General features: G+C 48.1%; 1 protein-coding gene across 1 annotated transcript in view; it reads right to left on the bottom strand.

Moving 5' to 3' along the window:
- Nucleotides 1–19,791, bottom strand: part of DRG1 (developmentally regulated GTP binding protein 1) — an 89,463-nt gene extending 69,672 nt beyond the window's left edge. The window contains exons 1-3 of the mRNA XM_069215073.1: nt 19,635–19,791; nt 18,257–18,380; nt 4,779–4,954 (exon numbers count right to left, since the gene is read on the bottom strand). Of these exons, the coding sequence (XP_069071174.1) occupies nt 4,779–4,954; nt 18,257–18,380; nt 19,635–19,676 (342 nt within the window). The 5' untranslated portion in view covers nt 19,677–19,791. The remainder of the gene's footprint in view (nt 1–4,778; nt 4,955–18,256; nt 18,381–19,634) is intronic.
- Between the last annotated feature and the right edge of the window lie 3,933 nt (nt 19,792–23,724).

Genomic DNA, 23,724 nt, shown 5'->3' with positions numbered 1-23,724 from the left:
CAGATTGTCTCAAATAATTTCCCATACTGAGAAAGAATGGAAATTTACTTCTGACAAGCACAGAAGTAGTTGTTCCAGAGCAGAGAAAAAGAGGTTGGAGAGAATGTGAACTTGTAAACGCTGCATGAGTAAAACTACTCTTGCATATTTGCTCATGCTAAAATACATTTCACAAATATTTTCTAGGAGTACAATTTCCTGCTCTACTCATGGCTTTTGTGAAATCACAAGAATTTACATCATTCTGCACTAATGCAATGACATATACCATGGGTTCACTTTTGTGACTTTCTTCAAGAACTGGGCCTCCAATTAGGCCTAGCGTTTTATTTTTATTAAAATTCTTCTTTATTTATCCATCTATTAGCGTGCTTTACTGTGAATGATAGCAATCTGCTCTTTCACAAAGAGCATATTAGCACACAAAGTAGTTTTGTTCAGTGCCAGGAACTACTGTGGCAGTGTGTGCTTTTTGAGACCCAACATTATTTTTGTATTTTGCCAATGTTTGTTACAATTGTGAGGGCCTGGCAGCTTCCACAACAATATTGTTTTCCAAAAGCCATTTCAAAACAAGTTATGCACTGACAAACCCAAAAGACTGACCACCAATGTCAGATGGGTTTGGCTTTCCCATTGATTTAGTTTCATACTTCCCATAATCTTGTTGAAACTGGTTACACTGATCTACCATTCTGAATATGTTTCGGGAATACTAGCATGCATCAACACATTTCACTTATTGATTATTTAAAGAAATGGTACCTACAATTTCACAGTACTTTAGTAAAACTTTTTTGTTTCCTAGTTGCATTTTTTTTTTCTTTTGAAAGCAGTCTTGCTTACAGGCTTCTGCAAACATTTGTATCTAATCAGAGAGCATTCTGTGAGCATTATACGTAGCCTCATTTTGTTAAACTTTTCAAACGTGTGTGTGGACACATTCACTTACAAGAACCACTGTCTTGTGTAGTTCGAGCTTACAACATTTATTTACAGTGTTCACCCTTTATAATAAAGGCTTTGTATAAATAAACCATGTAACAGTATGAACATATAAACAGAAAAATTACCTCAACTTCAGACACTTCCCTTCCGTATAAACTGGAAGCCAAAGGTTTTGTGCTGCAGGGGATTGGGCCTACTTGTCCTTAACTATAAAACCATGAAAACTTGTTGTCCTTGACACCAAACAATATATGTCCTGGGCGTCGGGCTATAGGAATTCCACACCCGATTGGACTGCAGTGGGGTGGATTGGATTAAGGTGATTTAGACTGGAGTGGGATGGACTGGAGATATGGGGGGGAGGGGGGAGGAAATCAGTAGATTCAACTGGGAAGGATTGGAATGGGGTGGATTGGGCTGGAGTGGGTTAGACTGGGCAGACTGGAGTGGGGTAGATTAGAGTGGGACAGATTATAATTGGAGTGGGGCAAACTGTTCTGGATTGGAGTGGGGCAGACTTTTGAATTGGAGCAGATTGTTCTAGATTGGAGTGTGGCAGATTGTTTGGGATTGGGGATTGGCATATTGGATGGGAGCAGATTGTTTGGGATTGAAGTGGGGCAGACTGCCTGGGACTGGATTGGGGCAGACTGTTTTGGGTTGTAAGCTTGATTAAAGCACTGCATGATTTGAGAAGAAAGCTCTTTTGACAGCTACGGCCCCTAACCATTACATGGCAAGACAAAGCTTTGGAGGAATTCAAGCAACTTAAAACAAAATACAAGGACATGATGAAAGACCTTGAGCATCACAAGTCTCAATAGACCAACCACTTTTTGGGACTCCCTGCCAACCCAAAGTTGACAGAAAATGGGAATGGGAAAAATCCCTTGTTTGGGCAGCTTCAGATGCCCCCTTCTCGCGGCTGGATGGCATTTGCTTCAGCCATTATTGTGGAACCTTGACTGTTTGGGATGAGGGAGCCGGGGGGTCACTAGCACCACAACTAACTGCACTTCAGTACCTAGGGGTGGGCCACTGTCCTCTGAGGTTCTCTTTGACAGGGCTGTTATTGGATCCTTACTCACATAAGAGATATCCACATGCTCCTTATGATCCCTCTTGTGGTTCTCCATCAGGATTCTACTAGTGACTGGTGTGCCAAACTCACAACAATATTAAAAGGATGCCCTGGGCTATTACAGTTGTTCCAGATGTGACACCATTAAGAACTACTATTCTCTCATTTATTGGACAAAAAAAACACAAAATAAATGATAAAACGAAACGGACACTAACTCTTGACTCCTTGGATCTACGCAACCTTCACACTGTTGATAAATACCTCGGAAGTCCATGGCAATTGATATCATCGTCTCATAAGAACAAGACTTTCTCAAAAACATTTTTAGAACAGAAACTCAATTTCGCTGTACCAATGTTCAGGGTCACCTTACATCAGTGGTGGCAACAGCCTTCTTCTAAACCACACAAAACATCCTTGAAGTGCAAAATAGGTTCCACCTCCATCAAGCTATGAACAATTATCCAGAAGATTTCTTCTTGATCCTCAGAGGAATCATCCTCCACATCAGGATGCCATTCATGAGTTCAACATGAGAGAGTAGATGATTGGACACAGGTGTAGGAGGCGGTCTATCTATATAGTGTCCAAAAATAATGTGCGCTGTGAAGAGAATCCAAGCAATCCTATCTTGGATTTCAGAGGTAAAAAGCAGAGCACCTAATGCCCAGTTTTTGTGGTAGTGTGGGCGAGCAGTTAGGCTTATCTTGGTGATTTGCCAAGCCTTTGTTGTACTCACAGTATCAATAAATGTGGACACACACTCGACATATTTACAAAAATAATTCCGATTTTGATGGACTACAGGTCAGCAGGGCCACTCTGGGGGGTGGTTCTTGGGTGTCCTGAAGTCCTTTTACTGGAGCTGGCTTCTGGGCCTAGGAGAGTTTGTGTGTTCGACGTTGGAGGGCCAGTATCCAAGATGGTAGGAAAATGAAATAGAGGGTTTACCTTGCCTACCAAACCTGGGGGTGGTGCAGGTTGGGTGTGGCCACTCCTACTCTGGCAAAGTGTTCCTGGCGGTTTCCCTGCTCAAAGTGGGGGAAAAACAGTTGGGCGGTCATGTGCTGCTCGCACCAGAGTCAGAGGTCAGATTTCAAAGGCGGTAAAGCCTTTGAAGCGGACTGCTGGGCCTGGGTGCCTTCATGGGGGAGGAGGTGCAACACCTCCACCCAGGAAAGGCTTTGTGTTCTGGCTCCTGAGGACAGAGGTTCTCACCCCGTAGTCCAGACTTTTGTATGGTGGTGGCAGGCTGGTAAAAACCAGTCAGCAACCATGCCAGGAATGTTCGGTTTTGCAAGGGGCATCTCTAAGGTGCCCTCTGGGTATATGGTGTAATAAATCCACCACTGGCATCAGTGTGGGTTTATTATTCTGAGTTCTTTGATACCAAATAAACCAGTATTCAGAGAGGCCATCATGTAGGTGGTGAACTCTTAATTACCAGTGTCCAGCACAGGTATCTGCTATGGCTTCCCTATACACTTACTATGTCTTATGGTTTTATAAAGACACAGTAGGGGCATATTTGCTCACGCAAACATATGCCCTCCCATGCATTATAGTGCACCCTGCCTTAGGGTTGTAAGGCCTGCCAGAGAAGTGACTTACCTATAATGCATGCAGTGTTAGTGGACAGGGCACCCTTAGTGAGTGCCATGTCGAGTTTGCAACTTTTAAATACACTTTGTCATGCACCTGCAATGGCAGTCTGCTAGAGGCTGGTGTGGAGCCTCTCAGAGTAGCATAATAGATGTTCCAGTTCTGAAAGGGGGGGGGGGGGGGGGGGGGGGGAGGAGTTCAGTACCCAAGCTGTATGTACCATTTACTAGGTACTTGCAAGGGTAGCTGAAGTGCCAATACAAAGTACAATTTTGGGGAAAGATCTGGCCCTGGGAACCTCTTTAGCAGGGGCCCAGGGTACTTACAGTTTGAAACAACATAATTTTCCAGGCAAAATGTGGGGGGCTACCATGTCAAAAGAGGCCCTTTCTTACAACAGGCATTTGATTAATGCTGGGTCATACAAATATGTGGTAGCCCGCTGGATGTCATGCTGGTTACACATTCCCAATTATTGTTCAGCCAACTGTCGCAAATAGCTTCAGTATGAACCCACAACGTCTAAACAAACAAAATGCAGGTTTATCTCTTGTAAATTTGCATTTTTAATGGCCTTCGCCACAAACTGCCAAGTCAACGAATTCCTGGTTCATTATGGTTCAGAATCACAGTAATGAATTGCAGATTAATACTGAGCCATACAAGTAACTTCCAATGCCTGGTTGGTCGTGTCTTCTCTGATCTTTCCATAAACCCGCCCCATCTAATGCTATGTGGAGGGCAATTACACAATCCAACACCTCCTGCCCCCCGCCCCCAAAAAAATCTCTGTACATAGGAAAGCAGACTTAGTTTGGTGAGAATCATTCAGAACTTGACTAAACAAGGACTACTCTGACCAAAAGCATCACATTCACCTAACGTTAGCTAGTCTCTCGTACAAGCTGGGAGTAAGGAGGAGCATAACTAAAAGAACACCCTAGACTTTAGTTCATTTTCGTACCAAAATCAATTCTCCAATCGCAGCTCAACTCAAAATTACAATTTTAAACTGTTTTGGCACAACTGCTGCTTCTAGGCAGCAAGAAGCACAAAGTACCTTCAAGCTACTAACAGCAGAGATCATGTACTCAACAGCAAACAAACAGATTTTGCCCCATATCTGTTTGGTAAACATTCTTACCTGTATTTTGGCTCCTTTATATCGCACAACACCAGGCACTGTTGTCAGGGTGGTGAACTCATATGCTGCGACTTCAGAGTACACGCCAGCCAGGTTACTCAAAAGTGTGGACTTCCCCACAGATGGGAAACCCACAAATCCAATGCGTGCATCTCCGGTCTTTGCAACATCAAATCCTGGAAGATTTAAAATCATGTTTAAGGACACAAAAGAGCATGTGAATGCTGTTTCCAACAAATTCTTGTCACAGCAAACCTCCAAGTAGTGCAAAATGAAGGCTACAAGCACGTTACCTACTACATTTCCAGATTGTGAACGAAAACAAGCCTGCTGTAAACCATTGATCAAGATGAAGTATTGTCGCAGTTACAACCAACCACAAACACAGGTGACAGCCTGCCAGTCGCTAAACCACCACCAAAGCAAACTAATACATTTGAACTTTTGCTGCATCAGCCAACCATGTCCTTAGACCCTCTCAGCATTAAATGCTTCCATAAGCCTCCAAATATCCTAATAAAATGCCTGCAGTCCCTTACGCTACAAGTCAATTGCTCCTTAAATGTAACAGATGTCAGCTAAAAAGTTGCTGCAGTGAAGATCCTTCTACCCATCAGTGATTGTCCCCAAGCTACACTCCCAGTCAACACATTAAAACCCCAGGCTGTGATGGCCTGCCAACCACATTTTATGCAACATATCAGAATATGTTTGCATCACACCTACTAGATATGTACCCAGCAGCAAAGCAGAAGGGGTCTATACACACCACTGCCAACAAGTGATAATAGTGACAACGCAGGAACAAAATACAGACCTGTGTTATAGTATGCAAAGAACTAGTGACCAGAATAACCCATGTCTTCTTGCCTGACATAATACATTCTGATCAATTGTGTGCTGTGCAAAAATCCCTAAACATACAAAGTTTGTTTTACGTTCTTTATAAACTTGTACAGACAACACAAAGACAGCTGTAGCTGCCACAGACATCGAGAAAGCATTTGACTCTCCTAGCTGGAGGTACCAGATTACAGTCTTGGAGAATATAGCATATGGGGGTCAATAATCAGGGAATAGGTGCACATCCTGTACTACGAGCCAACAGCCAGGGTGTGAAGCAGTTATGTTATCTCCAATTCCTGTGGAGTGAAGAGAGGAACGAGGCGGTAATATCCATAATTTCCACTCTGCTTTAGGTCTCACCTACCAGACAGTGCTAGCTGTTTGCTTACGAAATGCCCCAATGTCAGCTTGCAGTGGCCTTAGAGTCCTCCCACCGCTTACCAACGATTGGTTTTAATGGGACTCGTTTGCCTCTTTTTTGTTAACTTGTGTGGCTTGCCTTCCTCCTCTTGCCCTTGTCCCTCCCCTGGAGCATGGCCACCTTATTTATGTCCTTCCTGCACATAACTTTCAGGTATTACTTTTTTCCTTTTTGGATATGCATTTCATAAAACCGCATGTGTTTTCCAGATGTCCCTAGTGTACTCAAAGCTGTCCTCTGTGCTGCTATCTTTCTTGCCTGTGCGCTTCTCTCCTAACCCCCAACTTGTTTCACTTGCCCCGGGTTGTCTCTGCCACCTGTGTTGCTTCCTCATCCATGTGCTTCTTTTCCACCGAAGCTCCCAAATTGCTCTCTCACCTGCGTGCTTCATGTGCTCTCCCCCAGGTTTTCTCCAGCCCTATGTGTTACTTCTGCCCTGCACTCTATTGTTACTTCCACCATCTACAAAGTGACAAGGCTGCTTTATAAGCTTTTACATTGGTAATGCTCTACAGCATTTAAAAATAAAAAAATAAAACACTAGCAAAGCCAATGTGTCCAACAGGCGAGATCTAGTAGCTTTGTCAATGCTTGGTACCTTGGCTATGGAACTGATGGCAGTAATGAGTAAGAGGAAAAAAGATATTAGACAAATCACATTTAAGGCTACCCACACATAATAGCTCTGTATGCGGATGAAGTTTTGCTATATCTCCGCACTGTGAATACAGTCTTATTGTATATGATGTCACTATATCAATGTAACAAAATGCCTGGACTACTGGTAAACAAATAAAAAAGAAGTGTGTTTCCACTTCTCCTGCAGGCCTCTTAGGATGACAGCACTCTCCTGATTTGGCCATGGTGGAAGATACGCACAATTAGGCACCTAGTGTGTTCAGATATATCGTGGAGATACCAACGCCGCTGAGGTTAATATAGTCACAGCAATGACGAAAATGAAAAACTTCATCCAGTCTGGAAGAAGCTCTCTAAAGACAACTGTGCTACCTTGCTTCATGTACTACTACGCAATACTGATGGGTAAACTTGCCAAAATTCTTCACAAAATTAAATAAGCACCGGACCGTGCAAGCACATATTCACTGACACTGCAAACAATACAACTTTCCAGCTTGTGCAGAGGACTGGGAGCACCAAACTGCAAAAGTTACTATTTGTCAGCACAGCTAAGTGGCCATCTGAATGGTAACAGCCTAAATGTCAGAAAACCTCTACACCACATGGCTCTGACCAGAATATCAATGGACGCTGACGGTGCACCAGGACTGCTACGATGGTGCTGGGAGCAGTGCCTGACATGCAATAAAACCACTGAAACACACTCTCCAAACCTCCAATGCAATGTTTTACCTGAAATTTAAAACACTTTCAATCCTCCAAAATCTAATCGCCCATTCGCTATGGCGAGTCATATTTTATTAGGTTGAGCTATTTTTAGGACCTACTCGCCCCTTCTGGTCATTTAACAAAGAACAGATGTTCTGTTCAGTCAGAAAGTGAAGGAGCCATAAAGACTTATTTAAATCTTGTTCTTATCTTGTTACACTTGCTCTTTGTTTAGAAACAGAGGTCAAAAGTCAGTTTGTCTTCTTACAATTAATTTTTCCTCTGACTGCAGAGTTCCAGGATTTTGTAAGGTGAACCATCTGACCTGCTGAACAGAGTGTGAAATGAAAGGCTATAGCATGTCGGGTTTTAACTAACACACATTTAAATTTCTAGGTCCACTGTGCAAACGTTTCAAATATATTTTAGTAGTTGTGAAAGTCCATATTTTGTACTTGTGTGAAGGAAAATATTTTAATAGGATGAAAACATATCAAATACAAACGATAATGATGTTTTATGAAATCCAATTTGCACAGATTATTAATACACTATATAGTTTTATCAGTAAAGCTGCAAATTAGTGGGAAGGTTTTGGGGCATTTTTTTTGTCTGCAAATGACAGTGTGCTCCCAAATCATGCTTTCGTAGCATATTTATTCAAAGAGTTTTTACACATAAACAGAGAAACACCCCTGCCCTGATGGCAATGCTATTAGTAAACCAAGAGGCAAGGCATGGGTCATGCCTACCCTATATGAGGGCTGACTTCTTATTCTTCATGGAGCAAACAAAAGAGGTTTTTCTGTATAGCAGAAATGCTGAACTCACATTTGATGGTGCAACTCATATGTGAGAATGAAGAAAAAGGCAATGCTGTAAAATAAAATATTTGCCTAGGACCACACAATTTGAGACCTGTTTACAGATCAAGTACATTAGTTAGGTCGAGTACATTATTCAGGTTATTTGATCTGCAGGTCTACTAACATTTTCATGATTTTCCGAGGTCTGACTTTCCAAAACTGCAGTTCAATGGCACAGATCGAACATCCTGACATTGAGAGAAAACTGGTCTCAGACGGGAGTCTGCAATCATCTGAATATGACCATCCTATGGAATAGGGCTCTAAGTTTTATGGTATTCATTTTTTTAAACATTTCCATCTGTATTTATTCATATTTATTTTTGGGCAATTTTATTGGTATTTATCCATATTTATTTTATGTTTTGAGAATAAATGGAGTTGTAAAATGGTATATTTCCACATTTAACTGATAAACATGCACTTACACTTTGATGCCTGCTGTGCTTTAGCAAATTAGGCAGTTAAATATAACAAAAAAAACGACAGTCAACTATTAGCATTATATACAAATATATGTTAACATATACCCAATTTTAAGGGACTGTCAGTCTATCTGCCTAGCAGCTGGTATGGAATTCATGAAGAACAAGGAGCGTCCTTCACAAGAAGCACGATTGTATTCTCTCACTTTAAAAAAATAAACAGACAGGAAATAAATTTTCTGTATGTATTGATCTGTAAAAATCAGTAAAAACTGGAAGTCTTAAATATAAATGGGATAATTCTGGAAGCATGGTACCCGCCCCAGTCAGTCATACGTAGTGGATGAGCTGATTTGGAGCCTTCAACGCACACAGTATATCCCATGCGTCTCACACATGGAAAAGGTGGTAAGTAATATATTGAACATACCACAAGCATCAGGGACTGTCCCGACAATCCTCAAACATACATGGGAGATGGTTCTGGATAGGAAAATGGGAGATGTCCTACTTCCCTAGAAGAATTGAGAACCACTAGGTTTAAATGTATCATATTTTATGACCTACATAGGGCATCCTTAACTGCTAGATACAAACGACAGCACCAAACACCTGTCCAGGAGGAGAAAGGGCTGATGTGGGCCCCCTTATACATGTTCTCGACCTGATCTGCATAATCAGGCTTCTGAAAGGCCAAGAAGTAGTTTTATCTTAGAGATCATGGGAAGGATCAACATGGATAGCCCGAGGATTCTTGAAAAGGTCAAAAAAGAAGAAGAAAATGAAAAAAAAAATTGTAGATCTGGACATGATCCTCGTGAAAAGACACAGAGCTATGTTTTGAAAGTAAATGAAGGCACCATGGACAGCAACCAGGATGAAATAAATATCAGAAATCACATAGGCTAAGAATACAGCCATATCCACATTAATTAGGTGGGCAATTGGGCACATGAAAACGACCAGTTGGGACAAGCTGAAACACACACTGGCACCGAAAAAATATGCAACAGACCTCCACGAACCATTCAATGTAGCACAAACTCCCACATGCCTATCTCCGCACCTCCAGCGTTGATGGTGTGATGACATATCTCGACTGCACACACAACAAAGCCATGAACCCCCTTATTTAGGCATTCACTACACACTAAACTAGGAAAGAATGAAGTGTATGATCATAATAAGGAGAAACAAGATTCTAATACTAGTTAAGTCAGAACAGATTAAAATCAAACATACCACTACTCAAGATTTCGCAAACAAATTGGCAACTCACTACACAACCAAGGCAGACACATTGGACTCCTATTTAAAACAGAAGAAAACCATCAGCACCAACCCCTTTCCTAAAATATCCTCTAAAATTATCCCAAACACAGTCTCTACAGTCCTTCCAACAAATATCCCAAGGTGAATTTATGGATTTGGTCAAAGCAAGCAGACCTTCCGGTTGCCCTTCTGACCCTTAACCACCACAAATCTTCAAGAACATTCTTCTATCTACTTCTGCTGCCACACCTGTAAGAAGAATCATCAACGACTAACTACAGGAACTTTTCCTGTAGACCTGAAAAAGGCATACATACAACCATTATTAAAGAAAACAAACCTAGACCCGCAAGACCCCAACAACTACAGAACAATCACAAATGGACCTTTCCTGGGCAAATTGATAGAAAGAGCAGCATTCACCCAGACGTCACAATTCATTGAAAACAATTCCATACTTTCGGACTTCCAAACTGTATTCCACCAAGGAACAGGCACTGAATCACCACTCATAGCAATCTGTGATGATCTTAAAAACACAGTTGACCGTAATGGAGTTGCTGCACTACTTCTCTTGGACCGCTTAGCTGCCTTTGATACGGTTGACCATGACACCCTAATTCAAAGACTCCACAAAGCCCGCATACAAGGGACTGCTCTCAACTGGATTACTTCCTCTCTTTAAAAAAGATCTAACATCATCTACTCGCTCCCCTTCTCGTCCAAACCCTACCTCACAAAAGCAGGGGTTCCCCAAGGATCAATCATCTCACCTTTGCTTTTCAACATCTACATGATATCATTACCAGAACTGATCAATGATTTCCATCTCACATGCTACAACTATGCAGATGACACACCAATACTACTTAAATTAGAATGCCCCAAAAACATTGAAAACTCAGAAATCTACTGTTGCGTCAGAGCCGTTGATCAGTGGATGACCTGAAGCCATCTCAACTAAATACCTCTGAAACAGAAATACTCATATGTGGTGACTGGAAATGTTATGACCCTCTGTGCGTCTGGCACATGTATGTGTATATGTTCTTCTGTGCTTGGCATGTTTGTGGGTCATTGCATAGCTCCTGGGTGGGTTGTTATACTAGATATATATAAATCCCTGTTCTCATCTTATCACACTTAACTACCCATCATCATATATCATGTCTCTATCAATCTATCCTCCATTCCCACTCTGACTCATCCCAATCCATTCTGTTTTAGGTCCTGAGCTCGCCCCCCACGACCGCAGCACCAACCTGCTGCCTCCTGCCTCTGTCCCACGACCACGCTGCCGTTTGCGTGTTCGAGGCCCTCCTCCACCCGCAGGCATCCTCTTGCGCCTCATCCCTGGTGGCTAGTGGGCTCACTTGACCCGTGTGCCGCTTCCGCCGTCCCGTAAGTTGTTTTTCGTTTTTTCTGCGCCTCGCCGCCGGCGCTTCTGCCCCCATTGTGCCCCCCTGATTGCTGTCTCCCCGATCGTGTATTGTGCCAGTATTGTATTTCTTATTGTGTGGTTTTTCTTATTGTGACTGCCTTTAGTTTTGCTCGTTTTCTGTGTTTTTACCCCTTGTGCGCTCCCCGATCCCTGCCGCTGCCTCCCTGCGGCCCCGCCCCCCTCGCGCCCCCATTTGCCGCTCCCTCCTCCCAGCTGCTCCTCCCTCCCCCCTCCCTTCTTAATGGCTGGCGCTGCGCGTCGCGAGTGAGCGAACTCTGACCTGTTTTAGGTCCTGAGCTCGCCCCCCACGACCGCAGCACCAACCTGCTGCCTCCTGCCTCTGTCCCACGACCACGCTGCCGTTTGCGTGTTCGAGGCCCTCCTCCACCCGCAGGCATCCTCCTGCGCCTCATCCCTGGTGGCTAGTGGGCTCACTTGACCCGTGTGCCGCTTCCGCCGTCCCGTAAGTTGTTTTTCGTTTTTTCTGCGCCTCGCCGCCGGCGCTTCTGCCCCCATTGTGCCCCCCTGATTGCTGTCTCCCCGATCGTGTATTGTGCCAGTATTGTATTTCTTATTGTGTGGTTTTTCTTATTGTGACTGCCTTTAGTTTTGCTCGTTTTCTGTGTTTTTGCCCCTTGTGCGCTCCCCGATCCCTGCCGCTGCCTCCCTGCGGCCCGCCCCCCTCGCACCCCCATTTGCCGCTCCCTCCCACCTCCCGCCTCCCAGCTGCTCCTCCCTCCCCCCTCCCTTCTTAATGGCTGGCGCTGCGCGTCGCGAGTGAGCGAACTCTGACCTGTTTTAGGTCCTGAGCTCGCCCCCCACGACCGCAGCACCAACCTGCTGCCTCCTGCCTCTGTCCCACGACCACGCTGCCGTTTGCGTGTTCGAGGCCCTCCTCCACCCGCAGGCATCCTCCTGCGCCTCATCCCTGGTGGCTAGTGGGCTCACTTGACCCGTGTGCCGCTTCCGCCGTCCCGTAAGTTGTTTTTAGTTTTTTCTGCGCCTCGCCGCCGGCGCTTCTGCCCCCATTGTGCCCCCCTGATTGCTGTCTCCCCGATCGTGTATTGTGCCAGTATTGTATTTCTTATTGTGACTGCCTTTAGTTTTGCTCGTTTTCTGTGTTTTTGCCCCTTGTGATCCCTGCCGCTGCCTCCCTGCGGCCCCGCCCCCCTCGCGCCCCCATTTGCCGCTCCCTCCTCCCAGCTGCTCCTCCCTCCCCCCTCCCTTCTTAATGGCTGGCGCTGCGCGTCGCGAGTGAGCGAACTCTGACCTGTTTTAGGTCCTGAGCTCGCCCCCCACGACCGCAGCACCAACCTGCTGCCTCCTGCCTCTGTCCCACGACCACGCTGCCGTTTGCGTGTTCGAGGCCCTCCTCCACCCGCAGGCATCCTCCTGCGCCTCATCCCTGGTGGCTAGTGGGCTCACTTGACCCGTGTGCCGCTTCCGCCGTCCCGTAAGTTGTTTTTAGTTTTTTCTGCGCCTCGCCGCCGGCGCTTCTGCCCCCATTGTGCCCCCCTGATTGCTGTCTCCCCGATCGTGTATTGTGCCAGTATTGTATTTCTTATTGTGACTGCCTTTAGTTTTGCTCGTTTTCTGTGTTTTTGCCCCTTGTGATCCCTGCCGCTGCCTCCCTGCGGCCCGACCCCCTCGCGCCCCCATTTGCCGCTCCCTCCCGCCTCCCGCCTCCCAGCTGCTCCCCCCTCCCTTCTTAATGGCTGGCGCTGCGCGTCGCGAGTGAGCGAACTCTGACCTGTTTTAGGTCCTGAGCTCGCCCCCCACGACCGCAGCACCAACCTGCTGCCTCCTGCCTCTGTCCCACGACCACGCTGCCGTTTGCGTGTTCGAGGCCCTCCTCCACCCGCAGGCATCCTCCTGCGCCTCATCCCTGGTGGCTAGTGGGCTCACTTGACCCGTGTGCCGCTTCCGCCGTCCCGTAAGTTGTTTTTCGTTTTTTCTGCGCCTCGCCGCCGGCGCTTCTGCCCCCATTGTGCCCCCCTGATTGCTGTCTCCCCGATCGTGTATTGTGCCAGTATTGTATTTCTTATTGTGTGGTTTTTCTTATTGTGACTGCCTTTAGTTTTGCTCGTTTTCTGTATTTTTGCCCCTGGTGCGCTCCCCGATCCCTGCTGCTGCCTCCCTGCAGCCCGACCCCCTTGCGCCCCCATTTGCCGCTCCCTCCCGCCTCCCACCTGCTCCTCCCTCCCCCCTCCCTTCTTAATGGCTGGCGCTGCGCGTCGCGAGTGAGCGAACTCTGACCTGCTTTAGGTCCTGAGCTCGCCCCCCACGACCGCAGCACCAACCTGCTGCCTCCTGCCTCTGTCCCACGACCACGCTGCCGTTTGCGTGTTCGAGGCCCTCCTCCACCCGCAGGCATCCTCCTGCGCCTCATCCCTGGTGGCTAGTGGGCTCACTTGACCCGTGTGCCGCTTCCGCCGTCCCGTAAGTTGTTTTTCGTTTTTTCTGCGCCTCGCCGCCGGCGCTTCTGCCCCCATTGTGCCCCCCTGATTGCTGTCTCCCCGATCGTGTATTGTGCCAGTATTGTATTTCTTATTGTGTGGTTTTTCTTATTGTGACTGCCTTTAGTTTTGCTTGTTTTCTGTGTTTTTGCCCCTTGTGCGCTCCCCGATCCCTGCCGCTGCCTCCCTGCGGCCCCGCCCCCCTCACGCCCCCATTTGCCGCTCCCTCCCGCCTCCCGCCTCCCAGCTGCTCCTCCCTCCCCCCTCACCCCCCTGGTCCTCGCGCCCCCGCGTCCGCTACTCAGCCAACGAACTCCGCGCTTTCAACACCGGCTCCTCCACGGAGTGCTTCCTGGCGTCCCCGAAGCACACCAAAGGACCTTTTTCCTGCCGCTCCTGCAACTTCTCCTGCATCAGAACGACAAAACCAACAATAGAATCACTCAACCCCAACCACCTGAACTGCATCCTCATCAACACCCGCTCCGCACGAAAACACGCCATCGAGCTCTGGGATTTGCTCGACTCCACTGCACCCGACGTGGCCTTCCTGACCGAAACCTGGTGGAACGACTCCTGGGCTCCGGACATCGCCATCGCCATACCGGACGGTTACAAAATCACCAGAAGAGACCGAACCAACTGAATCGGCGGCGGAATAGCCATCGCTCACAAAGCTTCCCTCAAAATCCACACCCACACTGACGACACCCTCAAGACAGCCGAACACCTCCACTTCCAGATCCACACAGACCCCAACACGACCCTCAGAGGAACCCTCATATACCGCCCTCCAGGACCAAGAGCCCCCTTCAGCGACACCATCGCCGACCTCGCAAGCACCCACGCCCTCGCTTCCCCGGATTACATCCTCCTGGGAGACCTAAACTACCATATGGAAAATATCAACGACGTCAACACCGCAGCACTGACCTCCAACCTCCTCAACCTCGGACTCCGCCAGCTGGTCAACACTCCCACCCACATCGCTGGACACACCCTCGACCCCCTCTTCACCTCAAGCAACCACATCTCTTTCAGCCACACCTCCGAACTCTACTGGACCGACCATCACTGCGTCCATTTCTCCTATAAGAAAATTACCGAGCAGCACCGCATCCATCTACCCCCCTACCGCCGCTGGGGCAAAGTCACCCAAGACCAACTGACCAGCACCCTCGTTAAAAACCCTCCACCCGACGCGACCGACCCGAGCACAGCCGCCATCAACCTCCATCAATGGATCCTCGACTGCGCCAACACCTTAGCCCCGCTCAAGAAGCCCACCGCCAACCAAGGAAAGAAAAAACCAGCCTGGTTCACAGACGAACTAACCACCTCCAAAAGCCGTTGTCAGAAGCTCAAAAAGGAATGGATCCTAGAACGCACGCCCAACAACCTCGCCTCCCTCAAAGACGCAAACCGTGAACACCACCAACGGATCCTCGTCGCCAAGCGCGCCCACTTCACCGAACGCATCAACAACAATGCCCACGACTGCAAAGAACTCTTCGGCATCGTGAAAGAACTCTCAAATCCAAAAGCCAACGCCAACGACATCCCGCCCTCCCAGAAACTCTGCGACGACCTCTCCACCTTCTTCCACCAGAAAATCGCTACCATCCACAACAGCTTCAACACCGGCCCACCGCCAGATCCCCCCCGACGTCTCCAACCGCGACTGCCGCCTCACCGCCTGGACCCACGTGGACGACGCAGAAACCATGGCAACCATGAACACCATCCACTCAGGCTCCCCCACGGACCCATGCCCTCATCATGTTTTCAACACAGCCAACGCCACCATCGCCCCCAAACTCCGCAAGATCATCAACTTCTCCTTCACTTCCGCCACCTTCCCGGACAGCTGGAAACATGCTGAAATCCAACCCCTCCTCAAGAAACCCAAGGCCGACCCCAATGATCTCAAAAACTTCCGCCCGATCTCTCTCCTCCCTTTTCCAGCAAAAGTCATCGAAAAGATCGTCAACACACAACTCACCCACTTCCTCGAAGACAACTCCATCCTGGACCCCTCACAATCCGGATTCAGACGAAACCACAGCACGGAGACTGCTCTCCTCGCCGCCACAGATGACATCAGACATCAAATGGACAACGGCGAAACCTCGGCCCTCATCCTTCTCGACCTATCAGTCGCTTTTGACACAGTCTGCCACCGCACCCTACTGACCCGCCTCCAGGAAGCCGGCATCCAAGACAAAGCCCTCCACTGGATCTCATCCTTTCTCTCCGACAGAACTCAGAGAGTCCGACTCTCCCCCTTCCGCTCCAAAGCCACCAACCTCATCTGCGGCGTCCCCCAAGGATCCTCCCTCAGTCCTACTTTGTTCAACGTCTACATGGCCCCCCTCGCAAAACTGGCCCGCCAGCATCACCTCAGCATCATCTCCTACGACACCCAGCTCGTCCTCTCCCTGACCAAAGACCCACTCACCGCCAAAACAAACCTCCACGAAGGACTAAAATCCATCGCCGAATGGATGAACAACAGTCGCCTGAAACTCAACTCCGACAAGACGGAAATCCTCATCCTCGGGCGCTCTCCTTCGGCCTGGAACGACTCATGGTGGCCCGCCGACCTCGGTCCCCCACCCACCCCTGCCAGCCACGCTAGAAACCTCGGCTTCATCCTGGACTCTGCACTCACCATGTCCAAACAGGTCAGCACCGTCTCCTCCTCCTGTTTCAACACCCTCCGCATGCTCCGCATAATCTTCAAGTGGATTCCAACAGAGACCAGAAAGATGGTGACCCAAGCCCTCGTCAGCAGCAGACTTGACTACGGCAACGCACTCTACACAGGCATCCCAACCAAAGACATCAAACGACTCCAGCGTATCCAAAATGCCTCCGCCCGACTGATCCTCGACATACCCCGCCGATGTCACATCTCCCCTCACCTGAGGGAACTCCACTGGCTCCCGGTGGAGAAGAGGATCACCTTTAAACTCCTCACCCACGCTCACAAGGCACTTCACAACGCCGGACCCTCCTACCTCAACTCCAGACTCAATTTCTACGCTCCCACACGTCAACTTCGATCCGCCAACCTCGCCCTCGCCGTCGTCCCCCGAATCCAGCGCAAGACCTGCGGCGCCAGATCCTTCTCCTTCCTCGCCGCCAAGTCCTGGAACTCTCTCCCCACATCTCTACGCCAGACCCAGGACCTCCTCACCTTCAGGAGACTCCTCAAAACCTGGCTCTTCGACCGCTAACTGCAGCACACCTCCACCCCCCCCCCTTCCCCCCAGCGCCTCGAAACCCTGACGGGTACATAGCGCGCTTTATAAATATTGTGATTGATTGATTGATTGATTGATTCTACTACTTTCATCTCCTAAATAACTCTGCCTAAGCTCTCCCCTCTGCTGCCACATCTAACTCACCAAACTTCACTTTACCATGACCTCCCAAACAACCCTATTAAATTCTCCCTTATTTATCTCACCCTGCTACTATGATCTCCCTAACCCTTCCACAGACTCTTCCCTTCTTCACCCCCCTTTACTCATCACAAGCCTTTGAGATGAGTAAATGAGGGATATACTCCCAATTAACACTTCTGGATTTCTTTCCTCCTCCACCCCTCCATTTCTCCAGTCAATCTAACTAACAAACTCTCATATCCGCGGCTCAAATGCACTCATAATACTAAAACTGTACTCATATTTCCGATACTAATCCATCACTAATTCTTGTTGGGTTCCGGAGTAGTGTGCTACTCGCCGAAAAGCGCTTTGACGCCTCATCAGGGGTAGTAAGCGCTATATAAATACTATTACACTACAATAAAAAGGTAGTTTCCAACTTCCCAAAATTATACAATTTGTAAGGTTAAGGTAAAGAGTCAGTTTTATATGTTTAACGTGTTTCATGTTGATAGTACTGGGTAATATAAACGGCAACATGATCACGACTGCCTGTAATGACAGAATAACTTGCTTAAAAAAAATAGATTAATAAAAAAAAAAACTGCACTCCTAATCATAGAAATATATCAATGCAAATCTCATTTTTCAGCCCAGACTGAATTAAAAATGCCATTGTAGGAGGTCAGTTTTCTACATGGGAGCTCACCTCTGGAATGTGCTCTGCCCAAATACAAGGCATCAACCCAGTTTAACATCACACAAAAAAAAAAAAACACACATCTGAAATTAAGTCTCTTCAAACAAGCCTTCCCACCAATTCATGGCTCCTCTAAGTGCAGTTTGACCCTGCGAAACTCTGATCCTGAAGCATCAGGACGCACAAACCCCCACAACTTCAACTCCAGTTCTAGAAGAGATAGGGACATTGAAGCACACCAAAGTGACAACTCGTCACCAGCCAACGCTTAAAAACCTAGTAAAGAAAAATGAAAGAGAAATAACAAACCTTCTCCTGGCCCTCCTCCACCACCTCCTTTTGGAGTTATTAGCTCCCTACGAAGTTTGGCCAGGCGAGCTTTCAACAGCCCCAGGTGGTGAGCTGTGGCCTTGTTCTTCTGCGTACGGGCCATCTGCAGAGTTAAAATTTAAAATTATTTTTTTTGCAAGCGAAAGCTGGGTGAGGGGGCGGAACTGAATTCTACAGGAACCCGAGAACTTAGCAAAGACTATGCTGAGCATTTTAACACATAACAAAGGGAGGTACATTAGGAAAAGTGTAAAACAGACGCGAGAGGATTGACCCACACATAAATAAGCTGCATGTTTCTGAACAGTTCATCCTGACCTCTATACCAAAGCATCAATACCCTACGTACCCTGCTCCTGGGGCGTGTAGTTCAGATTTTACCATTTCCTTTGGGATGTTCACTCATTCTTCACTGCTTTGCTCCATATACGTGCATTTATTGGGGAGAAGGGGCAAACTAATTTGCTCGTTCACCTAAAGGTATTGCTCATCTAAGTGCCTTCTCTTACTAGCGAACTTCTAAAATGTTTTGTTCCAGGGTGAAATATCACTCCACTCACCAAAAACGTGCCAAGTCATATGCTAAAATATGTTCGGAGGAGTGGGTCGAGACATAGGCTTTCTCCTGGCTTCTCATTTAGTTCCATACTATCAGACCCCTCCTGTTTATCCTGCCTCAGGGTGGGCATCTTCTTGTTGAGAGCCATTTTCCGGCTACCAGATATACATCTCAACAGCGAACATTCTACCTCTACATCTCTGGTTCTCACTAGGCCTTTCCTATTGTCGACCCTTCAACGACTCTACAACAGGGGTGAACTCTCCTCACTCAAAAGTGTTCTCCATTTCCTTAGTCTACACCTCTCTCCCCATCTCATAAATGTCCCTCTTTGGTACACCCATCACTTGAGACCTATTTTTCCACAAACTAGGGGCCTGTCGAAGTATCCTTCTCAGGGATCCTCATGCACCTTGTTGAAATAACCTCCCTGATCTAGGTTTCATTCAGTAAAACTATCATCTAGCAGAAGGGAAAGTAACATGCAAATGTTCCCAACTGTGAGCTGTTCCATGCTCCCTGTCAGTTACAAGACTTTTCGCCGTTCACATCTCCTTTCAAGTCTCCTTAAAAGCATTCACCCAAAACGGATACCTTCTCTCCATCTCGTCACCGTCTTTTACACCCCCCCAACTCCGCTCAGACGTTATTCAGCTCACGAGCATGTCGCAATTTTACAATTTACAATGTTGCTCATGCCTGTCCCCCTCACTCTTCCTCCAATACTTGTCCTCGCTCTTCAGTCCCCCCGGGCCGCTAATTATGCCTGACCCACCAGCCCCCGCCTCACAGGCATACCTCGGCCTCTATCTCTGCTATCTTGGCCAGGGTCCCGCTCATGGTGCCGGTTCAGAGGCTCCAGGCAGTCCAAGAGAACGAGCACAGAAGCCGGAGCTGCAAGAGGAAGACTAAAACACGCAGACGCGAGAACTAAAAGAAAATCTCGCGCGAGCTGCTAGGCATTTTTTGCATGCGTGCTTCCGTCACAATGCCAATTTGTTCCCGCCTCTCGACCAGCTCTCATTGGAACAAACTACGTATACGCACAGTTTTCTAACGAAGAACTAGAGTGTTAAACTGGCTCTTAGGTTATACCAGTGTCTGTCGGTGGGCCCTCAATTGAACAAGGAATTCCTCGTTTCTAAGTATATTATACGACAGGACGTGTTTATTTGTGACTTTCTGTGGGCATCAGAACGCGTTACAGTACATTTACCAGCAACCACCGCTAAAACATATTTGAAATAAAGCACAATAAAAGTGAACAAGCATTGGCAAAGACATTAGATCTCGCCTATACAAGAAGTATTGGCTCGGCAATGTGGTTGTGTTTTTCCCATGTTGTACAACAGTGTGGCTGCTGTTCAGCAAGGCTAAAAGTTAATGACATGAAGTGTCATAGAGTGCAGAAGGAGAGCAGTGTTGTAGAGTCGATTGAGAAATTTCCTAGCTAACGTGAAGGAAAGTTTCAATTCTATTAAGGACACGGAGGAGAGGATTATGCTGAATCTTTCTTCACTTTTAATGACAGCAGGTTCAAAGTAAACAAGAAAAAACTACAACTCCCATGAGACCCACTCCCATGGCAACCAATGTCCAATCACACTGCCGTCCGACCAAATGTATAAATATCCCAATGCCGTGACGTTCTTCCTCGTCTTCACTGCGAACTGACGTGGACCGCCACTATGTAGACGCAGGAGTCACTCCTAAGAACAAGTAAAGAGTAAAAGGTAAGCAATCGAATCCGCAAAGTCGACAAATCATACAAACGAACTCGTAGTTCTCTGACTGATAGAGCAAACAAGCTTATAATACCAAAATCAGGCAGGATACATGACATCGCAAATTGAATATCCGTAATGAAAAACTAAATATACCACCTTGCAATGGATAAAATTCGCTCCGGGCGGGCGCCATGGCCACCGTGGCGGGCGGGATAATCCTCGCCTCCGTGTCCTTAATAGAATTGAAACTTTCCTTCACGTTAGCTAGGAAATTTCTCATTGTATGTCAGGACCGGAGGCGAGGATTATGCATGTTCAAAGCTTACTCACCACCAACGAAGCGGCTTCATGAATAGGTTTAAAATAGAATTTTTTAAAAGTCGACTCAGAGGACCAGTCGGCCGCATTCATAATGTCCTCCAATCTACCGCCTACATGGAAAGCTTTAGAGGCCATGGCACCTCGGGTGGAGTGAGCTCCAAACGGCTGGACATTAACGCCCGATTCCGACAGGATCCACCGGACCCACCTGGCGATAGAGGGGGAGGAAACCGCCCTGAAGGGTTTCTTGATGGAGATGAGCAATTGTCTCTCCCCCGACGGCCGGAGTTCCGCCGTCACTTCTTCATACCTCTTTAAGCATCTAACCACACAAAGCTTTGGCGTATGTTCAAAAGCGGGATAGGTTACTGACCTGGTACTAGACTTTGTACGTCTTGAAATCGTGAAAGTAACCCCCTCCGGCGAGAAAACTCTAGCGGATACATCTAGAGCCCTGTCATCAGAGACCCGTTTGCATGAGATGAGGAAGAGCAAGATCGCCAGTTTGGCCGATAACTGTTTACGCGACAGGAATTGATTATCCGGCCATGCGATCAAGAATCGTAAAACCTGATCGACATCCCACAAGGAGGTGTACCTGGGTTCCGGTGGCTTGGCCATGCGGATGCCCTTCAATAGCTTGCACACCCACGGGTGCTCCCCTACGGGGTGATCATCAATTGGAGGGTGTCCCGCCGAAATCGCAGAACGAAAAGAATTTACAGAGCAATAGGATTGGCCAGAAGCAGCTAGGCCAGCTAGAAAATTCAAGATATCGGTAATCTGGGCCCCCAAGGGATCGAAGTGCCTCGCCAGACACCAACGAGCCCAGCCGTTTCAGGCTGATCTGTATCTCTTGCAAATACCAGGGGCCCATGCTTGTCTGATGAAATCCTCAGCTTCTCGTGAAAGTCTGTGGTCCGTCCAGCGTTCCCTGAAATCCGCCAGGCCACTAGAGAGAGATGGCCTTGAAGGGCTAACGGGTGGAATTGCCCCTCTGGATTCGACAGTGTGTCCGGACGAACCGGAAGCCGAATGGGAAAATCGCAAGATAGTTCCAGAAGCGATGGGAACCACACTTGAGACCGCCAGAGCGGTGTTATCAGAATGACTGTCGCTCCCTGGCGACGAACCTGAGCTGTTACTCTCGGAATCAGAAGGAAGGGGGGAAACGCATAGTTCTGATCTCGGCCCCAGTTCTGAAGGAAAGCATCGACTGCGCTCGCTCCCGGATCCGGGCGCCAGCTGAAATAGTGAGGAAGCTGAGTGTTCCACCTGGAGGCAAAGAGATCCACTGCACAAGGACCCCATCGCTCCAGCAGAGCTAGGAACACCGCAATACAATTTTTACCAGCCATGGAGGGATTCTAACCCTTGTCCTGGGGAGCTTTCAGCATCACAGGCAGATGACATTACCACTGAGCTATTGCTCCTTACCCAGGATGTTCTGGGACCCCGGAAGATACTCCGCAGTGACCGAGATCTGACGCTGGAGGCAAAAATGCCAAAATCTTTTGCCAACTCCGCTAGGGCCCTCGAGCGGGTCCCCCCCAGGCGGTTGATATACTGTACCGCCGAGACGTTGTCCATCCTTAGCAGCACGCAGCAAGAAACCTTGTCCCGCGTCAAGGATCTGATCGCAAAGGAACCCGCCAGGAGCTCCAGACAATTGATGTGTAGATCGAGCTCTTGCTGGGTCCAGCGCCCCCCGAAGGAGATGTCCCTACAACGAGCTCCCCCGCCGGAACGACTGGCGTCCGACTCTATGATCAGATCGGGGGCGTCCCCGAATATTGCTTTGCCGTTCCACGCTTCCATGTGGTCTAGCAACCACTGGATCTCCGTCCGCGCCTCCTGGGACAAAGCTATCAGCTCTGAATACGAAAGCCCCCTCTGTAGGTGATGGGCCTTGAGACGTTGCAGGGCCCTGTAATGAAGAGGGCCCGGGAAGATGGCCTGGATCGAGGACGAAAGGAGCCCCACCACCCTGGCCAGTTGCCTCAGGGAAATTCTGTCCCGTCTCAAGACCGTGGACAGCTCCTTCTTGATCTTCTTGACCTTCGGACCCGGGAGACTGAGGGAGGCTGCCTGGGAATCGATGAGGAACCCCAGAAAGGTCATCGACTGCGAGGGAAGCAGTTCCGACTTCTGTGAGTTGATCACGAAGCCCAGATCCTGTAGGAGCTGAATAGTTATGCTCGCATTGGACACGAGCTGCGAGCGCGACTGATCCATCAAGAGGATGTCGTAGAGGTAAATAATCAAGCGAATCCCCCGAGCCCACAGGTATTCTACGACTGGCTTGAGTAGCTTCGTGAAGCACCATGGGCCAAAGCCAGGCCGAATGTCAGGGAAGTGAACTCGAATGCCTGACCCCTCCAGAGGAACTGCAGGAACCGGCGATGAGGAGGAAAGATGGGGACCGCAAGGTAGGCATCCTTGAGATCCAACCGTACCATTCAATCCCCAAGCAGTAGGATATCCCTGAGCATGTGAATGCCCTCCATTTTGAAGTGGCGGTACACCACCCATTCGTTGAAGGACTTGAGATTGATAACGGGACGAAACCCTTTGTCCTTCTTTTCTACAAGGAACAGGTTGCTCACGAAGCCCCTGGGATAGATCGTCGACGGGTGAATAGCCTCCTTCTGAAGGAGCTCCTGAACTTCCGCGTCTATCAAAGCTGCTTCCGCGTCCGAGAAAACCAAGGGCCGTGGAAGAGAGTCCTGAACTGGGGTCCCCAGGAATTCTATGTGGAACCCCCTGACCGTCTGCAGCACCCAAGCGTCTGACGTCAAGGAGGCCCACTTGTTGGGTAGGGCGAGGGGCCTTGCTGGAAA

This window comes from Pleurodeles waltl, chromosome 11 (assembly GCF_031143425.1).
Source record: "Pleurodeles waltl isolate 20211129_DDA chromosome 11, aPleWal1.hap1.20221129, whole genome shotgun sequence".
Taxonomy (NCBI): Eukaryota; Metazoa; Chordata; class Amphibia; order Caudata; family Salamandridae; genus Pleurodeles; species Pleurodeles waltl.
The sequence above is the reverse complement of the archived record's forward strand: the minus strand, read 5'-3'. Positions and strand labels throughout refer to the sequence as shown.